This window comes from Pezoporus flaviventris, unplaced genomic scaffold (genome assembly GCF_033815535.1).
Source record: "Pezoporus flaviventris isolate CSIRO_AGI_PZ_B2104156 unplaced genomic scaffold, CSIRO_AGI_Pfla_v1 ptg000003l, whole genome shotgun sequence".
Taxonomy (NCBI): Eukaryota; Metazoa; Chordata; class Aves; order Psittaciformes; family Psittacidae; genus Pezoporus; species Pezoporus flaviventris.
Genome location: NW_026892551.1, coordinates 5065520 through 5087665, shown reverse-complemented (window position 1 = coordinate 5087665; position 22146 = coordinate 5065520). Strand labels below are relative to the sequence as shown.

The 22146-nt window shown below is 45.0% G+C and overlaps 1 protein-coding gene across 2 annotated transcripts in view; it reads right to left on the bottom strand.

Moving 5' to 3' along the window:
- Positions 1-2720: 2720 nt before the first annotated feature.
- LOC133265055 (uncharacterized) overlaps positions 2721-22146 on the bottom strand; it is a 947336-nt gene continuing 927910 nt past the window's right edge. The window contains exons 2-8 of one of the 2 annotated variants that reach the window (XM_061445217.1): positions 4858-5030; positions 4533-4694; positions 4248-4357; positions 3706-3895; positions 3362-3487; positions 3026-3081; positions 2721-2951 (exon numbers count right to left, since the gene is read on the bottom strand). In XM_061445217.1, the coding sequence (XP_061301201.1) occupies positions 2837-2951; positions 3026-3081; positions 3362-3487; positions 3706-3895; positions 4248-4357; positions 4533-4694; positions 4858-5030 (932 nt within the window). In that variant the 3' untranslated portion in view covers positions 2721-2836. The remainder of the gene's footprint in view (positions 2952-3025; positions 3082-3361; positions 3488-3705; positions 3896-4247; positions 4358-4532; positions 4695-4857; positions 5031-22146) is intronic. The other variant, XM_061445218.1, reaches the window with a different exon arrangement.

Below are 22146 nucleotides of genomic sequence, written 5' to 3'. Positions count from 1 at the left end.
GTGCTTTTGTTTCTAGAAGAAGTAGCAACATACTCAAGCCCTTTTCTTGTCAAGGCCTTTACCTGGATGCAAGCGTCAAGAAAAGGCTTCTACAAGTGCAACCATTTGTCCTGGGTTCAGCAGTAGCAGTCATGTTTCTCCTTCGTGGTAGCTGGTGCAGTGCTGTGTTTTGACTTCCAGCCTGGGAACAGTGCTGGTGATACCAATGTTTTCGGTTGTTGCTAAGTGATGTTTACCCTGACCAAGGACTTTGTGAGGCTCATGCTTTGCCAGGGAGGAGGGGAAGCCATGAGGAAGCAGAGACAGGGCGCCTGACCCAGACTAGCCAGGGAGGTATTCCATACCACAGCACGTCATGCCTGGGGTGGGCGGTAACTGGGAGTTACCCGGAAGGACACGGGCTTCCGGGTGGGACTCGTTTTCTTGGCCGGTGGTATCATATTCTCTTCCCTTATTATTTTCTCTTATCATTGTTGTCGTTGGTAGTAGCGGTGGTGATTTGTGTTGTACATTGGTTGCTGGACTGTTCTTGTCTCAACCCGTAGGAGTTGCACTCTTTCGATCCTCCTCCCCGTTCCTCTGGGAGCGGGGAAGGGGAGAGCCCCGGGTGGGGGGGTGGGCTCGGTTGCTGTCAGCCCGGCATCACTCACTGGGAGTGAGTGAACAAGCTGTCTGGCTAGGGTTTAAACCACGACACCATTGCATGATCTTTTTATCTTCTTGGACAGGTAAGTATCAGAGAGGGAGAGAAGTGAAACCCAGAGGTGGAGAGAGGAATGAAAAGCGAAGGGACTCATCCAAATGCAGAAACTCACCAGGTATGCATTTGACGCTTTATTTCTGTATAGAAATGGTAAGAAAATTCAGAAAGGCATAATACATATGAAGAAATGCTGAGAACTGCAGGCAGTGTGCACAATGTATTGCAGCAAAAGCAAGGGGAATATGCGTGTATCAGTCACTGACCCCTATTACCAGCAAATCACTCTGTTGGTACTCAGATTTGAGACAGCTTGGTTTGAAGATGGCTGCTACCCCTGCTATCATTTACCAATGGCATTTAGATAATATATAAGTTTATAAAGTATCAGAAAAAACACTGGACATCTTTGGTAGATCACACTAAGATCTTGAGAGCTGATGTTTCTCTCATCAAAGTTCAGAGGGATCGGAGGGATTTTATTTTTTTGTTTTTCCCCAAAATAGGATGTGGATGTTTTTGTTTGTTTGTTTGTTTGTTTTGTTTGTTTTGTTTTCTTTTGGTGGGGTGTAGTTTTTGTTGTTGTTGTTTTTTTTTGTTAGTTTTTTTTTTCTTTATTGTTTTCTTCTTGCTTATTTTCTTAGTTTCTGTTTCTGCATCTCTCTGCCCACCAGGAGCAGCTGTCAATGAAAACACAGTGGTGCAATTCAGTGCTTCTTTCTGCTGCCTGTGCATTTTCTTTTAGAAGCAAGTTTCTCTTTACTTCTGGACCTTAACAGGTGTCTAAGATATGCAGCTGTATTCCAACAGCAGGCAGTACTCTTCTGAAGCTAATTTGAATCTTTTTCAAGGTGTAGCAGTAGTTCTCCTGCATTCATAAATATCTTTCTGTAATTTCTTTCCTAATCCAAAGACTCTCTCAGTATACTTTCTTTCCTATTTTCCATTCTGTAGGATGCAGATGGCAAGGCAGAGGCATCTGACTTTTGTACCACTTTCTTTTTTACTACCACAAATAAAAAGCCACTCAAAGAGTAGTCTTGTGACATACCATGAAATTACTGGAAGTCCTTTCCAACCCAAACTATCCTATTCTAATCCCAACTATTCTATGATCCTATGAAGTGTGGAGTCAAACAATGTAAAATAACTAGTACCCTATGACGTGCTTCCTAAACTGTATTTCAAATATATCCTATATCCTATAATGTGTTTCCTAAACTATATCCTAAATCTGTCCTAAAGTATATCCGAGAATTTGTTTTAAAAAGACATAGTAATAGATGAATAAACATAAACACAGTAACAAGTGTATTAATAAACATAGTAACAAGCATAGTAACAATGAGAATCTCAAGATCCAGAGGCCAGCTCCCCACTTGGGGAGATGCTCCATCAGGTGGGCGTTTGCTGGCAGGGCTGAGGAGTGAGCCAGCAAGGCCTCCTGCGAGGGCTGGGATGGGTCTGAGGGCACTGCTCTGGCTCCAGGGCGAGGTGGTGGAACCTTCTATCCAGATCAGAGGGACATGGTGGCCATTGCCGAGGTGGTGCTGGGGCCACAGGGTAGAACTCCAAGCCCAGGCAGCAGAGCACATTCAAAGCAGTAAATGGGCACCTACAAGGGCAGAGTCAGAAAGCACTGATGAAGCCATGAGGGCAGGAGCAGGTGGGACTTGGCTCCTGGGCATTTTGGAAGTATGCTGTAAAAGAGGTCATTGTTAGCACAAGAGAGAGGCTCCTTACTGGTTCCTTACTGGCAACTACAGTGCTGCTTTTGTCCCTTCTCAATACATGTGATACCCTCAGAGCATGGGAAGTTGACAGAGACATGCAGTGCCCCCTTGCCAGGCAGCAGGGCTCAGCAGGGAGCCCTTGGAAGGTGGGGTATGGTCCTTTCCAAAACCCAAGCAGCAGCATCCCTTGCTCTGCCATACTAAAATCACAGGTTGGCAGGCAATGCTGGGGTAGTATATTTCACCTGACATACATGTTTCCCCGAGGGCAGGTACATGCTTCCTGTCCAGGACCATCCTGTGCACCTCAGGAGTGTTTCCTGTACTCAGAGCTTGGCAAAAAGATGGAACACAGGCTCTGCTACATACCTGGGTGCCTTGTTATTCCCCTGCTTGATTTTTTTCAGTTGCCCATCCCTGAAAGCTCAGTTTTGATCTTCTTCTGGCATGGTGGCCCATCACTGCCCTCTTCCCAGGCTGCTTTTCTCTTCCTGGTGTTGTGTGAAGAGCCTGGGAACCTTTCCATTCAACAGTATTGTTAGACAGGTGAAGCCGTGATTACCTTGAACCAAGCAAAGCCAGGAAGTTTTACCTTTTCTCCCTGGAAAAGCTCCTCTGCTGTTCACTCTCAGGAGCAACAGGAGGCACCTGCAATGGCAATGTGTAGGTTAGCAGGGGGCAAGGACCTCCCTGCACAATTGCTACCCTAGCTCTAAAAGGCACATCCCTTGGATGGGTTTGGTCAGCTCAGCTGAGCCAGCTGTGGTGGGATCACCTCACAAAGCGGGATGGCCAACCTGCATCAGCCTTGCTCTGCACTTTGGCAGAGCTGTAGGCTGGTGGATGACCATGCTTTTCCCTGAGGTGGCAGCAGCCCCACCTTCTGAGGAGGGAGGCTTTTGTCACACTGCTTGTGCACTTCACTTACCTCTGCTGTTTCCAGCTCTGCTTGTGCTGCTGGTGTCTCCTCATCCCCCTTGCTGGCCAGCCTGGCCACCTGCTCTCCAAGGAGTTCCTGATGGTGTTCAATAAGGAACTTGATGAGCTTCGTCACCTGCACACAGCAAACCACTGGTTTCACTGAGGGGGCTGATGAGGGCTCAAACAATCTTTCCCAGCCTGACCTGTGCTTCTGTGCAAGAAGGTGCTGCCATGGGGCTGCTCTTCCCAGCTGCTGCTCCATGGCTTTGCTGACTGGAGGAGGCAGCCAGGACCCTCTGAGCAGCAAAGCTGGGCTGGGAACGCTGTAGCTGGGTGGTGAACACAGTGTACCTTCCCTGTCTCCAGAGCCAGGACATCCAGGGGCAGCTCCTGGGGTAGGCTCAGAAGGCTTGGTGCCAGGCAGATGGCCAGGTTCCCAGCAGTCATCTTGGTTGTGGCCACATTCTTGCTGATGCTGCTAAGCAGCGACAGCAAGTGCCAGAGCAGGAGAAGGTTGGCCTCTGGTAGCTTGCTGGCCACCCTGAGGGAACAGAAGCACAGCGTTAGTGAAGTTAACATTGACAGCACAGGTCTCCCAGGCTGATCTCACCCAAGGCCACTGCCTGCTCTACAGCAGAGGGACTGCCTACGCTGAGATACAGCCACCTCCCTCTCTCCCTGCCCTTCTGAAAAGGGCTCTTATTGGAACAAGCCCCAGCGCTTGTGGGAAGTGATCCCCAGAGAGAAAAGCTTTTTCGTGCCCCTCTCCTCCAGACATAAACCCCACAGCAGCAGGAGGTGGCTTGCAGGAGCCATGGCTATTTTAGGAAGGCCACTGCTTTGCAGCTGAGTCCCAGCCTGTGCCAGTCCCTGCTGGCTGTTGCAACACTTACTCTTTCAGTGCTGAAAGCTTCTCCTGTCTTCTGGTCTTCTCCATGGTGTGCATCCACTCCTCAAACAGCTGGATGTTGAGGAGCTTGGAAGGGATATTACGAAGGAGGTCCTGCAGTGCCAAGGGCTCCACGTGAGGCTTTGGCCACTGCACCCTTGGCGCATCTGCAGCATCCCCAGCCCTCTGGCTCATGAGCAGGCAGCTGGGTTTCTGCTTGTGCTCCCGCAGGTGCCCATCAGCACCAAGAGAGCCAGGAGCTGCAGGGCTCTGGGTCAGCAGGGCTCACCTTCAAGAGGACAGCCAGCAGCAGCACGGGCTGGGTTTCCAGCTGCACCGGCACCCCACTGTCCAGGGCCTCCCTGACCTCGCGGCAGGCACGCTGGCTGGCTGCCAGCTGGAAGATCCCCTCTGTTGATGGGCCACACTCATTGAGCACAGCCAGCAGGTCCTGAAGGCACAGAGGAGGAGAGCTGCTGAGCTGGAGACAGGCCCTGAGATAGGTGCTGGGGACAGCCACTCTATGGAGCAGCCAGCTGGATGGGATGGGATGGGATGGGATGGGATGGGATGGGATGGGATGGGATGGGGAACCCCTGCCCAGGGTGGCTTACCTGGATGGGCTGTGGCAGCATGCCATCCTGGCTGCAGAGGTCTGCCAGGGGCCGGCCAAACAGAGCTCCTGCCCCAGCAGAGCCTGATGGCCCTGGTGCCCCTACTGCAGCTGAGGTCCCTGGCCGTGCCAATGGCCAGGGCAGCCTCCTCCTGCTCCTGTGGGTCCCACCTGCTGCCAAGGGAAATAAAGCAAAGAGCTGTGGAGGAGAAGCACCAAGAGAGTACTCCCAGACTCCCTCAGTGCTGTCTCCCCATCACTGAGGGCACAGGAGAGGTGGCATCATCTGGGACCAATGGGCCCTGGGGCTCAGTTCTCTCCTGCTGAAGTGATGGGGATGGACGTGCCCTGCAGGAAGGGCAGCGGCAGCCACATTGCTGCACATGTGCCCACCTGCAAGAGCAGGAGAGAAGGGCCATCCTGCCACTGTCTTCTCCACGCTCACCATCTACATGGCCACATCCATCTTCACTGCCGGAGAGAACAGGAACTGGCAGCTGCCTGGCACCAACCTGCAAGAAATGGGCTGCACTCACCAAGGAGCCCTACAGCAGAAAGGGCCCCTGGCGAGCTGCATCAGCCTCTGGCTGTGTGTGAGAGGTGGGAATGGGTGAGATTGCACCACAAGTGACTCTGACCTGGGCCTGGCGCTATAGCAGCTTCTCCAGGCTCCCGGCATCCAGGGTCATCCCCTGGGCAAGGGGAAAAGTGCAGAAGGTGAGGAGCGATGCAGCTGATGCCGGGCTGGGGCAGCCCCTGGGGACAGAGCAGAGGCAGGAAGGACACTCGCAGCATGGCGGCCACTCAGCTCCTTCATCACCATCCTGCTGGACGGCAGCTGGGTCACCCGGGCTCCCTGAACTCCTTCCAGTGGTCTGTGCACAGGGAAGGGGCAGAGAAAGAGCTGTGTGAGACCCAAGCCAGCTCTTTCCTTTGCTGCCAGCCTGGGGAGCACTTCCACACTGCCAGGAACAGCCAGTACCACCCAGCAGTGGAGCGGTAGCAGCAAGAGTGGCAAGGATGGGGCTGGGCAGGGGTTGGCTGGACACAGCTGGATGAAACATCTTCACCAGCTGTGCCTGCTCAGCAGGCCCAGGGCCAGGCACAGCAGTGGGCGTGGGGTGCTGCCACATCTGCAGAGAGCAGCAGGGAGTGACCTGGAGGTGGCTGAGCCCGCTGGCTCCCCTCTAGTGCCTGCCAGCCATGGGCAAGGCCATGGGTGCATCCAGCACCAGGGTGCTGGGGCCCTGGGGCTGCTCCTTGGCTGTCCCTGCTCTGGTGCCCTGGTGCTAGGGGCAGGGCTTGGTAGGAAAGGCAGCTGGGCTCTGGCTGTCTTACTTGGTCTTGGCAATGACCACACTGTCCTTGAAGAGGAGGAGGTCCCTCTTCTTCCTCTGGCCATGTCCCTGGGTCACCCGCACATGCTCCCTGAGCAGTGGCTCAGGCAACACCGGGTCAGGCTTGCACTGCTGGTCGGGACCAGCGTCATCCCTGCAGGGCAGACGGCGTTGGGCATGAGCAAGGCGGCTGCTGCGGGGCCCAGCTGTGCCAGTGCATCCACGAGCTGTGGGGGAACCCACCTGGGCCCGCAGCAGCAGAGCCATTGCCCCATCCTGACAGGGGCGTGAGAAGACTTGCAAATAAGAACTCCTAACTCTCAGGATGGGAGCGCTCTGCCACAAGAGAGAAGCAGCCCCAGTACTGCTGGTGCTGCTACACAGCACCATCCGTGCAGGCACTGGGGCTGTTGCTGGGCCAGCACCTGGTTAATACGAACACCATCGTGACTTGATTCTAGAACCTGCGGGCCCAGATGGGGTGGAGCCCTGCGGGGCTCTCTCCAGGATGCCCATATGTCTATCATACTACACAGCCCAGACCTGGACTAACATCAACCATAGCTATACTATAATGAAAACAGGGCCACAAATACTCTTTCATCGTTTTTTTCCAATGTATGAACAGCTTCCAAGGGTTTCTAAGTGCGTTCAGAAAGTGAAATTCTGCAGACCAGGGTTTCTCTCCAGTTTAAAATCATTAGCAAACTTACTTGTGGTGCAGTCAACTCTGGAATCTAGATAATTGATTAAATCATTGAGCAGAACTGGCCCTTGAATTAATCCCTGAGGACCATCACTGGGAATGGCTGCCAGCCAGATGTAGCTCCATCCACTATAACCCTTGGAACACTGCCATGCAGCCAGTTCTTTGCCCAACACACCAGGTATTTGTTCTTCTCACAGTAACACAACTTGTCCAGAAAGCTACTATGAGGGACAGTAACAGAAGCTTTGCTAAAAAACAGAACAACCACATCCTCTACTTTCCTGACATCCAGTAGGCAAGTGACGTTATCAGAGGAGGATATCAAATTAGTTAAACAGGACTTTTCCCTTGTGAACTGTGCCTCATGATTTCATTGTCCTTGAAATGCCTTTCAGTAGCACTCAGGTGATCTTCTCCATTACTATGACAGAAACTGAGGTTAGTCTAGGAGTTCTGTCATTTTCTGGATCTCCCCTCATGCCTTTCTGATTGAAATGGCAGAAGGTTGTTTTCCAGTCATCAGGGTCTTGCCCAGACTCTCAAGATCTTTGATCGAGGGGGATCCTGTGTGATTTAATTTCTAGGTTGTTCTGTGTGGAGTCAGGAGTTGGACTCAATGTTCTCCACAGGTCCCATCCAAGTCTGGATATATTCTGTGATTCAATTATTCCAGTTAAAATTTGTTGATGTTATTATTTCAAGTGGAATTCCTGCACTTAATCAAACCAAGATCCAGGTATAGAAGCCAAGGAAATTAGTAGAATCAGTATTTTCTTTCAATCACAAACAAAACTATAAAGTCGTCTTGCAGAATGCTTGCCATTGTTAAGTTTAGTAAAAGTATGACTCAAACAGTGAGACATCTGCTTCCATCCACTCTAAAAAATACACCATATATAAGCAGGTAAGCAGGGATGTCACAACAAGATATTTTTGGCTTCTGAAGAATGAAACAGAAGTTATAGACGTTAAGTACCAAACATGCTAAAACTTGATAAGTGTCAAGACTCTTCATGTAATCAATGAAGACAGAGAAGCATCTCCAGAAAGCAATCTGGATTTTAGATGGAGTGTCCCTCTGGAGACTTTTATTTTTCTGCTGTCAGCTGAGTGTGGAATACTACACATTTAATAGCCTTCTCAATTTAAAGATGTAGTGTAGAGGAGTAGAGGAAAATCACCTCTGTTAACCTGCTGGTCACACTTCTTTTGGTGCAGCACAGGACACAGATTTGGTAGGAAGTTCTTTTCCTAGGTTATAAAGGAGAAATCCAAAGAATGCCATTGACATTGAAAGTTCAGTACCAGAAATTTCTCGAAGAAGATTGTGTCATCCCTGTCTTGCCAGTGGCATTTCCTATCAACAATTATCATATTGCATTTTTAGGAATTTTAAGATGTTTAAGAAATTGAACTTGAATAACAGCTTTTTTAATATCTGTTTTTTTTTCTTGTTTTGTAAATTTTTAATTCTTTTGTACTTCAGAAATAAACATTAACTACTGCTTATTTTCCCATATACTTTATTACAGTTATAATTTTATTTTTTCTGAGTTCTGATTTTCTACAAAGATAGGACAAATATGAAATCCTTATTCTTCATATTAATTTTCCAATGTCGTTTTTGTCACAGTTATATCTTAATAACTTGCATTACAAACCAGAATGTCAGGTGTGTTCAGATTTAGGAATCTAAGACCTATCTCTATAAAATGCCTATTTTCTCAGCCTATTTTTTGTTAGGAAAAGTTGTGAAAAACAAGTGTTCAGTATCTTTACTCACTATTATAAACTTATCTGTAATATATACACTATTGCAGTACTTAAGTCTCTCAGTAGTCAACTTACAATTTAAAATGAATGAATATTCATTACTTAAAAAAATGCATTTTAGAACTAAAAATCAAAGATTGTAAATCTATTATCTTTTCCCCATCAAAATTGTAAATAAGGAGTATCACTTGTAATTAATTGTAACACCAAACTCTCCATTGTTGCTGTTGCAAAAGAATCTTTTACACTTAGGAATTATAAATTAATTATTTTTTAAAAAGAAAGCACTGATATAGATTTTTTTTTTTTTTAGTCTTTCTATCCTTACAGTGTAGGATCTGATCTTCAAAGCATTATTTACCTGAGAAATCCTTACTATGCAAATAGTTAGGTTCAAGCGTAAAGTCATTGGCTGCATGAGTAAACTGTATATGATTGATCTTTTCTGTAATGCTATTGCTAACTTTGCAAAATGGAGCAAGAATCTATGAGCTTAAGGCTGCATCATGTCAGTTGAGATTTTTCTACTGATTTCGGTATAAGCCAAGGAGGGCCTTAAAGATGCCAAAAAGACATTAACTCAAATCTGTATTACTGGGTCATAGCAAACTTTGACCCCCCCTCATTCTGGAACTTGGTATACTCTTGAATGTATACCAATTTGACCATTATTGATCACAGTGATCTTTACTGTCATATCTCACCTGGAAGATATGTGCTTTTACTGGTCAGACAGAACACAGCAGGTCAAGCACAGACCTTCAGTCTGTTGATCAAAAATTTAATGTTTAGTGTCCCTTGTTCAATTTTCACAATGAAAAGTACCCTAGGGCTCTAAAAAAAAGGCAGTTAGACATACTTGTATTTGGACTTCTTGCTCCTTTCAGCAGCTGTCGATACTTTGTACATTTGTACGCTTTAGAACATGTAGCTGATGCAGTGTATTTTCATGATATATGTGATAGAGAAGGGCAAAAAAATCATTCTTGTTTGACTGACACAGAAGTTTGAGGCACTACACTAGTATCTAACATTCCATAGTGCTTTTATTCTACCATTTTTAATATATAATCTCAGAAAAGAACTTTCATTTAGTTTCAATCCTTTTAAACTGCAATGCTGAGTTCATTGTTTAACCTTGTAAATCTTGGAGTCCCATAATAAGCATTATTGAGGCCTAATTACTTCAAACTTCATTAAATGGTTTGTTCCGTTGAAGATAACCTAGGCAAACTGAATATTGGCTTCCTTATCAGTATTCTGTTTTCCTTCACAGCAAAGAATTAATGACTTACAGTTTGTCAAGGACAGAATTCCTATGCTGCACAAAATAGTAGGTTTGAATTATGTAATTTGGAAGAGTGCCAAGAGTGCTTTACTTGATACCATCTGGAAATGAGTCCATACATTATTTACTACAGAAGAGGAAAAAAATTATTTTTCTTTTAAGACTTCTTCTTGATTAATGTTCCTGATATTACATCGATCAGATTATGCTGAAGGTTGTCGAAGCTACACATCGCTTTACTTGACTTACCTACAAAAAAATCTTAACATTGCTGGAAACATCAAATAAAGGACAACTTATATTTTGTGCTTTACGCATCATGCATCTTTTTGTGAAGAAATTATAAGTATTTGTGTGTGTTCAGTGTATAAACCCTATGTTATGTTGAATCAAAATACATCTATTCTTTTATATTAAAAAAGAAACAAATAAAGTAAGCAAGTAAATAAATTCTTCATGTTAAGTTTTCCAAGGGAAATAAAAGACCCCATCTTAAAATATGCTGAATAGGAATTTTGGTTTTTTGTTTGTTTGTTTGCTTGCTTTTTTATTTGCTTTTTTGTGTAAAGCAAAAATTGTTCTAAGCAACCCTTCTGGAAATATATGTTTTAAAAAACAGATTTCAATTTTCTTCTGTATCAAAGTTAAAATGTAAAAGAATCGAGCTATGCAGTAGAAAAAAAATTTTGATGATATAAAATTCAGTCATTTGGTCAACTTTCTGAACGATGTTAACACCTTAGCACCTGACTTCCTCCTTACTTTTTGGATTTATTTAAGAATTTTTATTCATTCTCCTTTTCTGTCTGTGGATGTTAGTAGGTGAAATAGAAAGACCACTTAAAAAAAAATAAATAAAAATCTACAACCAAATTTCCTGATATAAATGGTCCAGTGAAGGACCATTAAAGAAAATTTTCCTTACTGCTTGAATTACTGGAATAGCAAGTGCTCAGTTACTCTCAGGGAAAGGTATATGCACAGGTCAATCAAAAAGTAGCAGGTGTCCAATGCAGTTAACAGTTTCAGAATTTAGCTGTAGAATCCTAAAAAAAAAAGTCTGAATATATATAAAGGTTTTTTTTTCTAATTCTTATACTTTGACGGTATTAAATGAGAATTAACAAGTATGTTAAGGATATCAAGGTGACCAGTTTGGGACATTAAAAAGGAAGACATTCATGCTTCTGAAGGTGTCAAAAAAGTGTTACTGCTTCAAGAGATGATTTTTTGTTTTTTTTTTTGTTTTTGCGTTTTTAATATTAGCAACCTACTATTTCCTCTTCCTAGCACATTCTGCAAAAAGTGTTTGAGTTCATTTGAAACTTTCTCAGGTATTTAGCAGGAGACAGCATACATGGACTATTTCATCCCAAATGTTTTAAACTCAGAAAAAGTCTAAGCAGTGAAAAACAGGGTCATAAAAATAAAAAATCCAGGAAAATTAAAACCAGACATTCCTACCTACCCCACCTCACCTATGAGCAACAAGAACAATTAATTTGCCAGGAAATTGTATGCTGGCAGGAAGATTTACTTTAGTCATCACTTGAAACTGAAGTAAAATAATCCTATAAAACCGATGGAAGAAAAAAGCTCCCTTAAACCCTCAAATCTCTTTTCTTGTCCTTTAAAATATTCAATACTTCTGATTTTGTGAAGCATACATTTCACCCCTGATGTTTTTTTATCTAATTAATCACCATTAACATTTTTGTGATCATGGAATTTGAGTTATAAATAACAATATGCCCAACTATTTCTGAAATTAAGAAAGGGCACCTATAAAAAAGGGTAGTCAAGAACTTCTTTGTAAAACAGTGTTTGTGCCACGTTAACACACTCGGTTCAACTTAAAGTCTCACACACAGGATAAACACTTGTGACTTTCTGAAGATATATGTGAATTGCATTGGTAGACATCAGTGATGATCCCCTACTATTTTAAGCAACAAAAAGTCTTGCCAATGACTTCAGATGAGCTGAAATAAACTGAGTTCTGTGAAAGTGAGAAAATAACAGAAAATTTTTATCAGGATTACAAAAGTTGACAGTTATCAAACCAAAAACGTCTCTTCTAAGCTAAAAAGCAATCATCTTTATTGTAATCAATTTGAATAGTCAAGAGTTTCTGGTTAAGTGGCATTACTTAAAAAATGCCTAATACTACATGTGTGAGTTGTCCGAGATGTTACAGTAAGAATAGTCACTTTTGCCAGCAAAGCAGATATTTAAGTGTTTCCATAGTGTGGCCTGAGGCTGATATAAGTATCGTGTCTGCTATGGAAATAAAAGTTTTTAGTTTCCTCAGACAAGTAGATAGAGAAAATTAACATTGAGAGGGCAGTTACAATAGCAACATTGCTAAACTGGTAAAAAAAACCACCTTACCCTCCCCCCACAACTTGTTAATTGTGTAATGCTATCAGTTTGGAAACAGAAAGCTGTATTTACTGGAACAACTAAGAAAAATTGATTCTCCTTTCTAGTTAGAATCATAGAATGGTTAGGGTTGGAAAGGACCTTAACATCATCTGGTTCCAACCACCTTGCCATGAGCAGGGACACCTCCCACTAGACCAGACTGTTCAAGGCCCTGCCAAACCTGGTCTTGAACACTGCCAGGGATGGAGTTTTCACAACTTCTTTGGGCAGCCTGTTCCAATGCCTCACCACCCTCACAGCAAAGAACTTCTTCCTAATATCGAACCTAAATCTCCCCTGCTTAAGATTTCCCCTTGTCCTATTGCTACAGTCCGTGATGAAGAGTACCTCTCCAGCATCCTTTTAGGCACCCTTCAGATACTGGAAGGGCTGCTATGAGGTCTCCATGAAGGCTTATCTTCTCCAGACTGAACAACTCCAGTTTTCTTAGCCTGTCTTTGTACGGGAGGTGCTACAGAGCCTTTATTATCCTTATGGCCCTCCTCTGGACTTGGCCCAACAGCTCCATGTCCTTCTTAGTTTATGACAAAAAATAATTTAATCACTAGAAAAAGTAATCAACATATAGATTTTATATTCTTATTGACCTGAAAATAGAAAGCTATATTTCAATTTTCTAAGTATAGAAGCTATATAATTTGAGATTAACTACCTCATTTATTTGACTTAATGCAGCTAGTAGAGTATGAAGAACTATTCTGCTGTCCAGATCTGGATGCCAAACTTTAGCTAAGCAGAAATGCTCTTCAGCAGCTATTAACTGAGAGAAGTGCTCTATTCTGCTGTCGTGGTTTAAACCCAGTCAGGTAACTTGTTCACTCACTCCCAGTGAGTGGTGCCGAGCTGACAACAATTGAGGTCCGTGTCCCCCCCCCCCCACGCACTGGGGTTCTCCCCCACTCCCAGAGGAACAGGGAGGAGGATTGAAAAAAAATGTAACTCCCACGGGTTGAGACAAGAACAGTCCAGCAACCAATGTACACAAATCACCACCGCTACTATCAACTACAACAATGATAAGGGAAAATAACAAGGGAAGAGAATACGATACCACTGGCCAAGAAAACCAGTTCCACCCGGAAGCCCGTGTCCTTCCGGGTAACTCCCAGTCACCCCCCACCCCGGCCATGACGTGCTGTGGTATGGAATACCTCCCTGGCTAGCCCGGGTCAGGCGCCCCGTCTCTGCTTCCTCCCGGCTTCCCCTCCTCCCTGGCAGAGCATGAGCCTCACAAAGTCCTTGGTCAGGGTAAACATCACTTAAGAACAACTGAAAACATCGACTTCACCAACACTGTTCTCAGGCTGGAAGTCAAAACACAGCACTGCGCCAGCTAGCACAAAGGAAAAAAAAAAAACATGACTGCTACTGCTGAACCCAGGACATTATCCACCCCTTATTCCATACCATTCACGTCATGCTCAGATCCCACATTTTCAATACACCATCGCTCTCCCATATATATACATCCATATACATACAGACCAAGAGGAAAAGATCATTTTCTTAGTGCATGGACCAATCCCTATAATGCTGCCGAGTCCATTCGGCCCATGATGTTCAAAGTTCATTCTCTGTTGGGATGATGGCTGGAGGGAAGTCAGGGCCAGTCGCTGGTGACCTGGAGACATCTAGTTGATGGGCTATAAAAGCATTACACAGCAGGCAACAGCATACAACTGAGTTCACTGGCTGTTTTCCCCTAAAATCAAATCCCCTTGAGGTATACATCGGACTTCCCCATCTTCCCGCATTACCCACCAAGTATATCCAGGTCCCTGAGCAAAAGCAATCCCACGAGTGGGTTTGCCTTTACCTGAAGCAGGAATAACCCAGACTGTCTTCCCCAGCAAATTCTTCATATGCACCACGGGAACTTTGTCCCCCTCTACAATATGTAAAAGTTCTGACTGGGCTGGGCCAGCCCTGTTGGCAGATCCTCTGGTGTTGACCAACCAGGTGGCCTTTGGTGTGTATCCCAATGCTTGAAAGTTCCCCCACCCATTGCTCTCAGTGTAGTTTTTAACAGCCCATTGTACCGTTCGATTTTCCCAGAGGCTGGTGCATGGTAGGGGATGTGATATACCCACTCAATGCCATGCTCTTTGGCCCAAATATCTGTAAGGTTATTCCGGAAATGAGTCCCATTGTCTGACTCAATTCTCTCTGGGGTGCCGTGTCACCACAAAATCTGTTTCTCAAGGCCCAGGATAGTGTTGCGGGCAGTGGCATGGGGCACAGCGTATGTTTCCAGCCACCCGGTGGTTGCTTCCACCATGGTAAGCACATGGCGCTTGCCTTGGCGGGTTGGTGGCAGTGTGATATAGTCAATCTGCCAGGCCTCCCCATATTTATACTTCAACCATCGTCCTCCATACCAAAGAGGCTTTAACCGCTTGGCTTGTTTAATTGCAGCACATGTTTCACACTCATGAATAACCTGGGCAATAGTGTCCATTGTTAAGTCCACCCCTCGATCACGGGCCCATCTATATGTTGCATCTCTGCCCTGATGGCCTGAAGTGTCATGGGCCCGCCGGGCCAAAAATAATTCACCTTTATGTTGCCAATCTAAGTCCATCTGAGCCACTTCAATCTTAGCCGCTTTATCCACTTGTTGGTTGTTCTGGTGTTCCTCAGTGGCCCGACTCTTGGGTACATGGGCATCTACATGACGTACCTTCACCACCAGGTTCTGCACCCGGGCAGCAATATCTTTCCACAGTGCAGCAGCCCAGATGGGTTTACCTCTGCGTTGCCAGTTGCTCTGCTTCCATTGCTTCAACCACCCCCACAGGGCATTTGCCACCATCCATGAGTCAGTATAGAGATAAAGTACTGGCCACTTTTCTCGTTCAGCAATGTCCAGGGCCAGCTGGATGGCTTTCACCTCGGCAAACTGACTCGATTCACCCTCTCCTTCAGCAGTTTCTGCAACTTGTCGTCCAGGACTCCATACAGCTGCCTTCCATCTCCGATGCTTTCCCACAGTACGGCAAGAGCCATCAGTAAACAAGGCATACTGCTTTTCACTTTCTGACAGTTTATTATATGGTGGGGCCTCTTCAGCGCGCACCACCTCCTCCTCTGGTGACATTCCAAAATCTTTGCCCTCTGGCCAGTCCATGATGACTTCTAGAATGCCTGGACGACTGGGATTTCCTATTCGGGTTCATTGTGTAATTAGTGCAGCCCATTTACTCCATGTAGCATCAGTTGCATGATGTGTAGAGGAGACCCTGCCTTTGAACATCCAGCCCAGCACGGGCAACCGGGGTGCCAGGAGGAGCTGTGCTTCAGTGCCAATCACTTCCGAAGCAGCTCGAACCCCTTCATAGGCTGCCAGTATCTCTTTCTCAGTTGGGATACAGCTGGCCTCAGATCCTTTATATCCCCGACTCCAAAAGCCGAGGGGTCGACCTCGAGTCTCCCCTGGAGCTTTCTGCCAGAGGCTCCAGGTAGGACCGTTCTCCCCAGCTGAGTGTACAGTACATTTTTTACATCTGGTCCGGTCCGGACTGGTCCAAGGGCTACTGCGCGAACTATCTCACGTTTAATTTGCTCAAAGGCTTGTTGCTGCTCAGGGCCCCATTTAAAATCATTCTTCTTCCGGGTCACATGATAGAGAGGGCTTACAATCAAACTGTAATTTGGGATGTGCATTCTCCAGAACCCCACTGCACCCAAGAAAGCTTGTGTTTCTTTCTTATTAGTTGGTGAAGACATTGTTGTTATCTTGTTGATCACATCTGTGGGGATATGTCTACGTCCATCTTGCCATTTTATTCCCAAAAATTGAATCTCCTGTGCAGGTCCCTTGACCTTACTCCGTTTTATGGCAAAACCGGCTTTCAGCAGGATTTGGATTATTTTCCTCCCTTTCTCAAAGACTTCTTCCGCTGTATCGCCCCACACAATAATGTCATCAATGTATTGCAGGTGTTCTGGAGCTTGCCCCTGTTCCAGTGCAGTCTGGATCAGTCCGTGGCAAATGGTAGGGCTGTGTTTCCACCCCTGGGGCAATCGGTTCAAAGTGAACTGGACACCTCTCCAAGTAAAAGCAAACTGTGGCCTGCACTCTGCTGCCAAGGGAATGGAGAAAAATGCATTGGCAATATCAATCGTGGCATACCACTTGGCTGCCTTTGACTCTAGTTCATACTGAAGTTCTAGCATGTCCGGTACGGCAGCACTCAATGGTGGTGTGACTTCATTCAGGCCACGATAGTCTACAGTTAGTCTCCATTCTCCATTAGACTTTCGCACTGGCCATATGGGGCTATTGAAGGGTGAGCGGGTCCTGCTGATCACCCCCTGACTCTCCAGTCTACGGATCAGCTGATGGATGGGAATCAGGGAGTCTCGGTTGGTGCGATATTGCCGCCGGTGCACTGTTGTGGTCGCAATTGGCACTTGTTGTTCTTCAACTTTCAGCAACCCCACAGCAGAGGGATCTTCTGAGAGACCAGGCAAGGTGGACAGCTGCTCAATTTCCTCAGTCTCCAAAGCAGCAATACCAAAAGCCCACCGGTACCCTTTTGGGTCTTTGAAGTACCCTCTCTTGAGGTAGTCTATGCCGAGGATGCATGGAGCCTCTGGACCAGTCACAATAGGGTGCTTTTGCCACTCCCTCCCAGTCAGGCTGATTTCAGCCTCCAGCACAGTCAACTCTTGGGATCCTCCTGTTACTCCAGAAATATAGATGGGTTCCACCCCTTGACAGCTTGATGGCATCAGGGTACACTGTGCACCGGTATCTACTAGAGCCTTATACTTCTGTGGGACTGATGTGCCAGGCCATCTGATCCACACAGTCCAGTAAATCCGATTGTCCCCTACCTCCACCTGGCTGGAGGCAGGGCCCCTCTAATGGTCGTCACAGCTTTGGACATTTAAGTCGTGGTGAGAGGGATTATTCTTCGTTATCACAGGAGCTGGAGTAAAATCAGCTCTTCCATTCCATCTGGGAAACTGCTCACCAGAGGCTGAAGCCGTAGCTCTCATGGGACGATCAGTCTTGGCCCTTGCTCCCCTCTTCAGTTCACTCACCCATTCCTCCAAAGCTGAAGTAGGTTTTCCGTCCCAGTTTGTCATGTCTTCTCCGTGATCCAGCAGGTAAAACCACAGGGTACCCCGTGGTGTATACCTCCTGTATCTCCTCTCTTGAACAATAGGACGCCTTTTGTTAATAGCTGAGACGTGTGTTGGTACACGTGAGGAGCTGGATAAATCAGATAGATCCTCCCTCAATTGTTTGAGATCCTGGGACAGTTTTTCCACAGCTGAGATGATGGAAGGGGTGAGGTTGTCTTCGAACTCTCGGAGTTTATGAACCATTTCATCCACTGTTAGTGGTACTATGACATTCCAGGTTACTGTTGCCAATGAATGGGCATATGATGACGGTGCATTCCGTGTCAGTTTTCGCCACATGGGTCGTGTACATTCAACTTCATCTGGGTCTATAGGTGTATCCCCGTTATTCGGCTTGATGTGATAGAGCATCTCTACGATGGCCGATTCCCTCAGAGACTGGATGCCTTTGTCTATAGTAGTCCACTTGGCCGAACGACTCGTAACATCGTCCTTGTACGGAAACCTTTCTTTCACAGCTGCCAAGAGCCTCCTCCAAAGGCTGAGGGACTTTTTCTCTCTTGCAATTGCTTTGTCAATTCCCCCTTCTGTAGCAAGTGATCCCAGCTGCTTGGCTTCTGTACCTTGTAGTTTGTGACCATCAGCCCCATTGTCCCAGCATCAGAGCAACCAGGTGATGATGTGCTCCCCTGGTTGACGGGTAAAATCTTTTCGCATATTCCGCTACTCGGTGGAGGTCCGAGGTCGAGAAGTTACCTCTTCTTCTTCTTCTTCGTCATGTGATGATGACTCCTGATCAGATTCTGGACCGGGTGGTGAATTCATTGGTTCTCCATCTCGCTTCACCCTTTTTGCCTCCTTTTTGCTTGTTCGCCTGCGTACAGGGGCAACCGATATTGGTACGAATTGGTCCTCTGGTTTGGCTGCAGTGATTATCACTGTGGTTTGAGTAGCAACTGTACTTGTTGCTGGGGGTGGTGTAGCTGCTGTACTTGGAGCTGGGGTAACCGCACTGTCTGTTGCAGTTGAAGTTTGAGCAGCTGCTGTACTTGCCACGGGGGTAGCTGCTCTGTTCATTGAGGCCAAAGTTTGAGTAGCGACTGTACTTGTTGCTGGGGGTGGTGCAGCTGCTGTGCTTGGAGCTGGGGTAACCGCGCTGTCTGTTGGGTTGAAGTTTGAGCAGCTGCTGTACTTGCTGCTGGGGTAGCTGTGCTGTTCATTGCAGCCAAAGTTTGATTAGCGACTGTTGCTTTGCCCTCAGATCCGCCAACATTCTTTTCCTTTTGAAGGTGCTGGATATTGTTGAACAAGGCCCTGTAAGCATAGGCCAAGCCCCAGCACGTTGCCATGATTTGTCCATCTCTGGTATGGCCAGAATGACCACACACCTCGTTTAAGTGTTTTACTAATTCTTCTGGATTTTGCAGTTGTTCGGTAGTGAAATTCCAAAGTACTGGAGGGGCCCACTGACCTAGATTCTTGCCCATACTATCCCACACACCCTGCCATTCATGGCTGTCCAGCCTCAGGGAAAATCTCTCGGTCCTCCTACATTGTCGTTTGACCCAAGACAAGACCCAAACCTGACTCTGCTTAACTCTTGAAATCAGTAGTGGGCAAAACACACTCTGTATGCGTGTTAGCATGGTGATTCCCATCACCATCAGCAAACAAGTCTCAACAGCATTAAAATGCCATTCAAAAAATTTAAAACTCTCAAATGTAAATGGTCTGGGGGGACGACTGGGAGGGTAAAAGGATGTCTCCTTCACAGGTTGAGCACCTGAGAAGGAGAAAAAAGATGTGTAATTGCTAAGCACCTCCATCATATACCTCCCAAAGTATAAAGGTGGTGACCACACTGGGAACATAAGCCAGATCAGTTTCATGATCAATGATTCTATTGTATTACAAGTCATTACCATAATGTACAATGGGACAAAAACCTTAGCCCAAGCCCCACACTTGAAAAACACTAATACAGCAAATACCAGATGGACGTAAGATACTATATACTGAAACTGTGAGATCAAGAGGAACAACCTTGAGAGCCAATAAATCAGCATTGTGACGAGTGACTATCAATCCAGTCAGATCTATTCTTATCTCAACCCCTTGTGCCCCACGTTGGGCGCCAAAAAAGAACTGTCGTGGTTTAAACTCTGTCAGGTAACTTGTTCACTCACTCCCAGTGAGTGGTGCCGAGCTGATAACAATCGAGGTCCGTGTCCCCCCCCCACCGGGGTTCTCCCCCACTCCCAGAGGAACGGGGAGGAGGATCGAAAAAAAATGCAACTCCCACGGGTTGAGACAAGAACAGTCCAGCAACCAATGTACACAAATCACCACCGCTACTATCAACTACAACAATGATAAGGGAAAATAACAAGGGAAGAGAATACGATACCACCGGCCAAGAAAACGAGTTCCCCCCGGAAGCCCGTGTCCTTCCGGGTAACTCCCAGTCACCCCCCACCCCGGCCATGACGTGCTGTGGTATGGAATACCTCCCTGGCTAGCCCGGGTCAGGCGCCCCGTCTCTGCTTCCTCCCGGCTTCCCCTCCTCCCTGGCAGAGCATGAGCCTCACAAAGTCCTTGGTCAGGGTAAACATCACTTAGCAACAACTGAAAACATCGACTTCACCAACACTGTTCTCAGGCTGGAAGTCAAAACACAGCACTGCACCAGCTAGCACAAAGGAAAAAAGAAAAACATGACTGCTACTGCTGAACCCAGGACATCTGCTCTCATGCGATCCCATCTGGAGTACTGCATTCAGCTTTGGGGCCCCCAGCATAAGAAGAATGTGAACCTGTTGGAAGAAGTGCAGAGGAGGGCCACAAAGATGATCCGAGGGCTGAGGCACCTCTCCTATGAAGACCATTCAGTTCCATTCTAGTTTCATTACACATGTTGAAAATTCAGTGTTCTACAACTCCTAATATAAAACTCCCCATTCATTTCAATGTTTTTTGGGTTTGGGTTTGGTTTGTTTTTTTTTTTCTTTTCCTTTGAATGGCTTTTCCACCTAGCAACCAGAAGTTTACAAAGACACTAAAAGGGGGAAATAAGACAAATATCTTTATTTCAGCCCATTGCGCAAACAGCACAGTGGGCTGAAAGTACTAGTACTAATACTAGGGCTGAAGCCCTAGTAGCTTCTTAGGGCTCCATCTTGCAATGAAGTACGTGGATGATATGCCTATCAATATTTTAAAACATAACTGCCATAGTTGTGTGTATGTACAAAAGAAATGTTATACATCCCTGTAGAGAATAAAAACCAATAAGTACATATAAGCAAATACATGAACCTGAAAAAATTTTTCTAAAAAAAATTTGTTTATGTATTTTTTAAGGAATAAAACTGCAATGCGTTATTAGTCACATGTAATTGTCATATTTTAGTTCAATTTAAAACCTAGGGTTTTTTGAAAGGTTTTTTTTTGAGTTTTTTTGTTTTTTTCTTTCATGTGGAGAAATCTATAAATGTGCTGGGATACCTTAATCAAAACCCATTTTTATCTCCATAGTTCTATAGATTTCTTAGACCCAAAGTTAAATGAATACTATAATATATAGCTAAAATAGAGAAAAATTCTATATCATAAAATGCAGAAAATTATTTAAAGGATATAATTCTTAATATAGTTCTAGATTTTTCAAAGTAATTTTATAAAAACTGTATATTCAACTGTTCCTAAATGATTTTATGCCTATTAAATTCCATTTTAAAAGTTATTGAAGAATAATGCATGACATCAACTGTTACATATTTAACATTTCTACCTCTTCAGAACACATACTCTTTTAAGAACTAATACATACTGTCTGAGACCTGTAATTCCAGCTTAACTATGGCTTAGTAAATCATGTCTGAATTGTAACATTAAACATTAAACTAGAGTAATTCTAGGAATTAACACTAATTTTATAACCAAAATCCAGTTTATATCAGAAAATTTATACTCTAAACACAACCTTTCTTTGCTCTGATTGGATGAGTTGGTTCAAGTAGTTACTTTTTGAGAAATGTATGAGTACCTCACAAACCTCTCTAAAAAGCCTAACAATAAAAGGGTTTAATACAGAGACCAGTAATGCAAAATAAGCCTTCACTTCTACTAAAAGTAGATTCTTTGGTGGCCATCTGTATATACAGGATAAAAAGCCTCCTTTTAAATAAATAGCATTCAATGGATAAAAGTACATGAATTCTCCATGTTTGGTGTCACTTAATTAAAAACTGTCTTTAGCAATGAAAAGAAAATAAAACAAAGATTGTCTTAAAAGCCAAGGTTTAATATGAGATCTAAACTAAGTGCATTTTTCTAAGGAAAAAGAAAAAAATGGGTCTTAAATTTTCCTTACTTTCTCTTATTCTTTACTAAACTGTTAAATGTTCTTTTCTGGTGGTTACAAATAAGCTTCCATTATTGTCAAAGTGTTGGTTCCTAGTCCCTTAGCTGCCCCTATTGTGGGGCTAAAGCATCACTGAGTTTTTTTGTAAAATAACAAGGAATATATTGACAGTCGTGTACAAATTCATATATATACTGATATACTGATACTTTTATCCAGGCTAAAAATCTGTCCTTTTTCATATCACTTTATCCTGCAGATGAAGGAATAAATTAGTTACT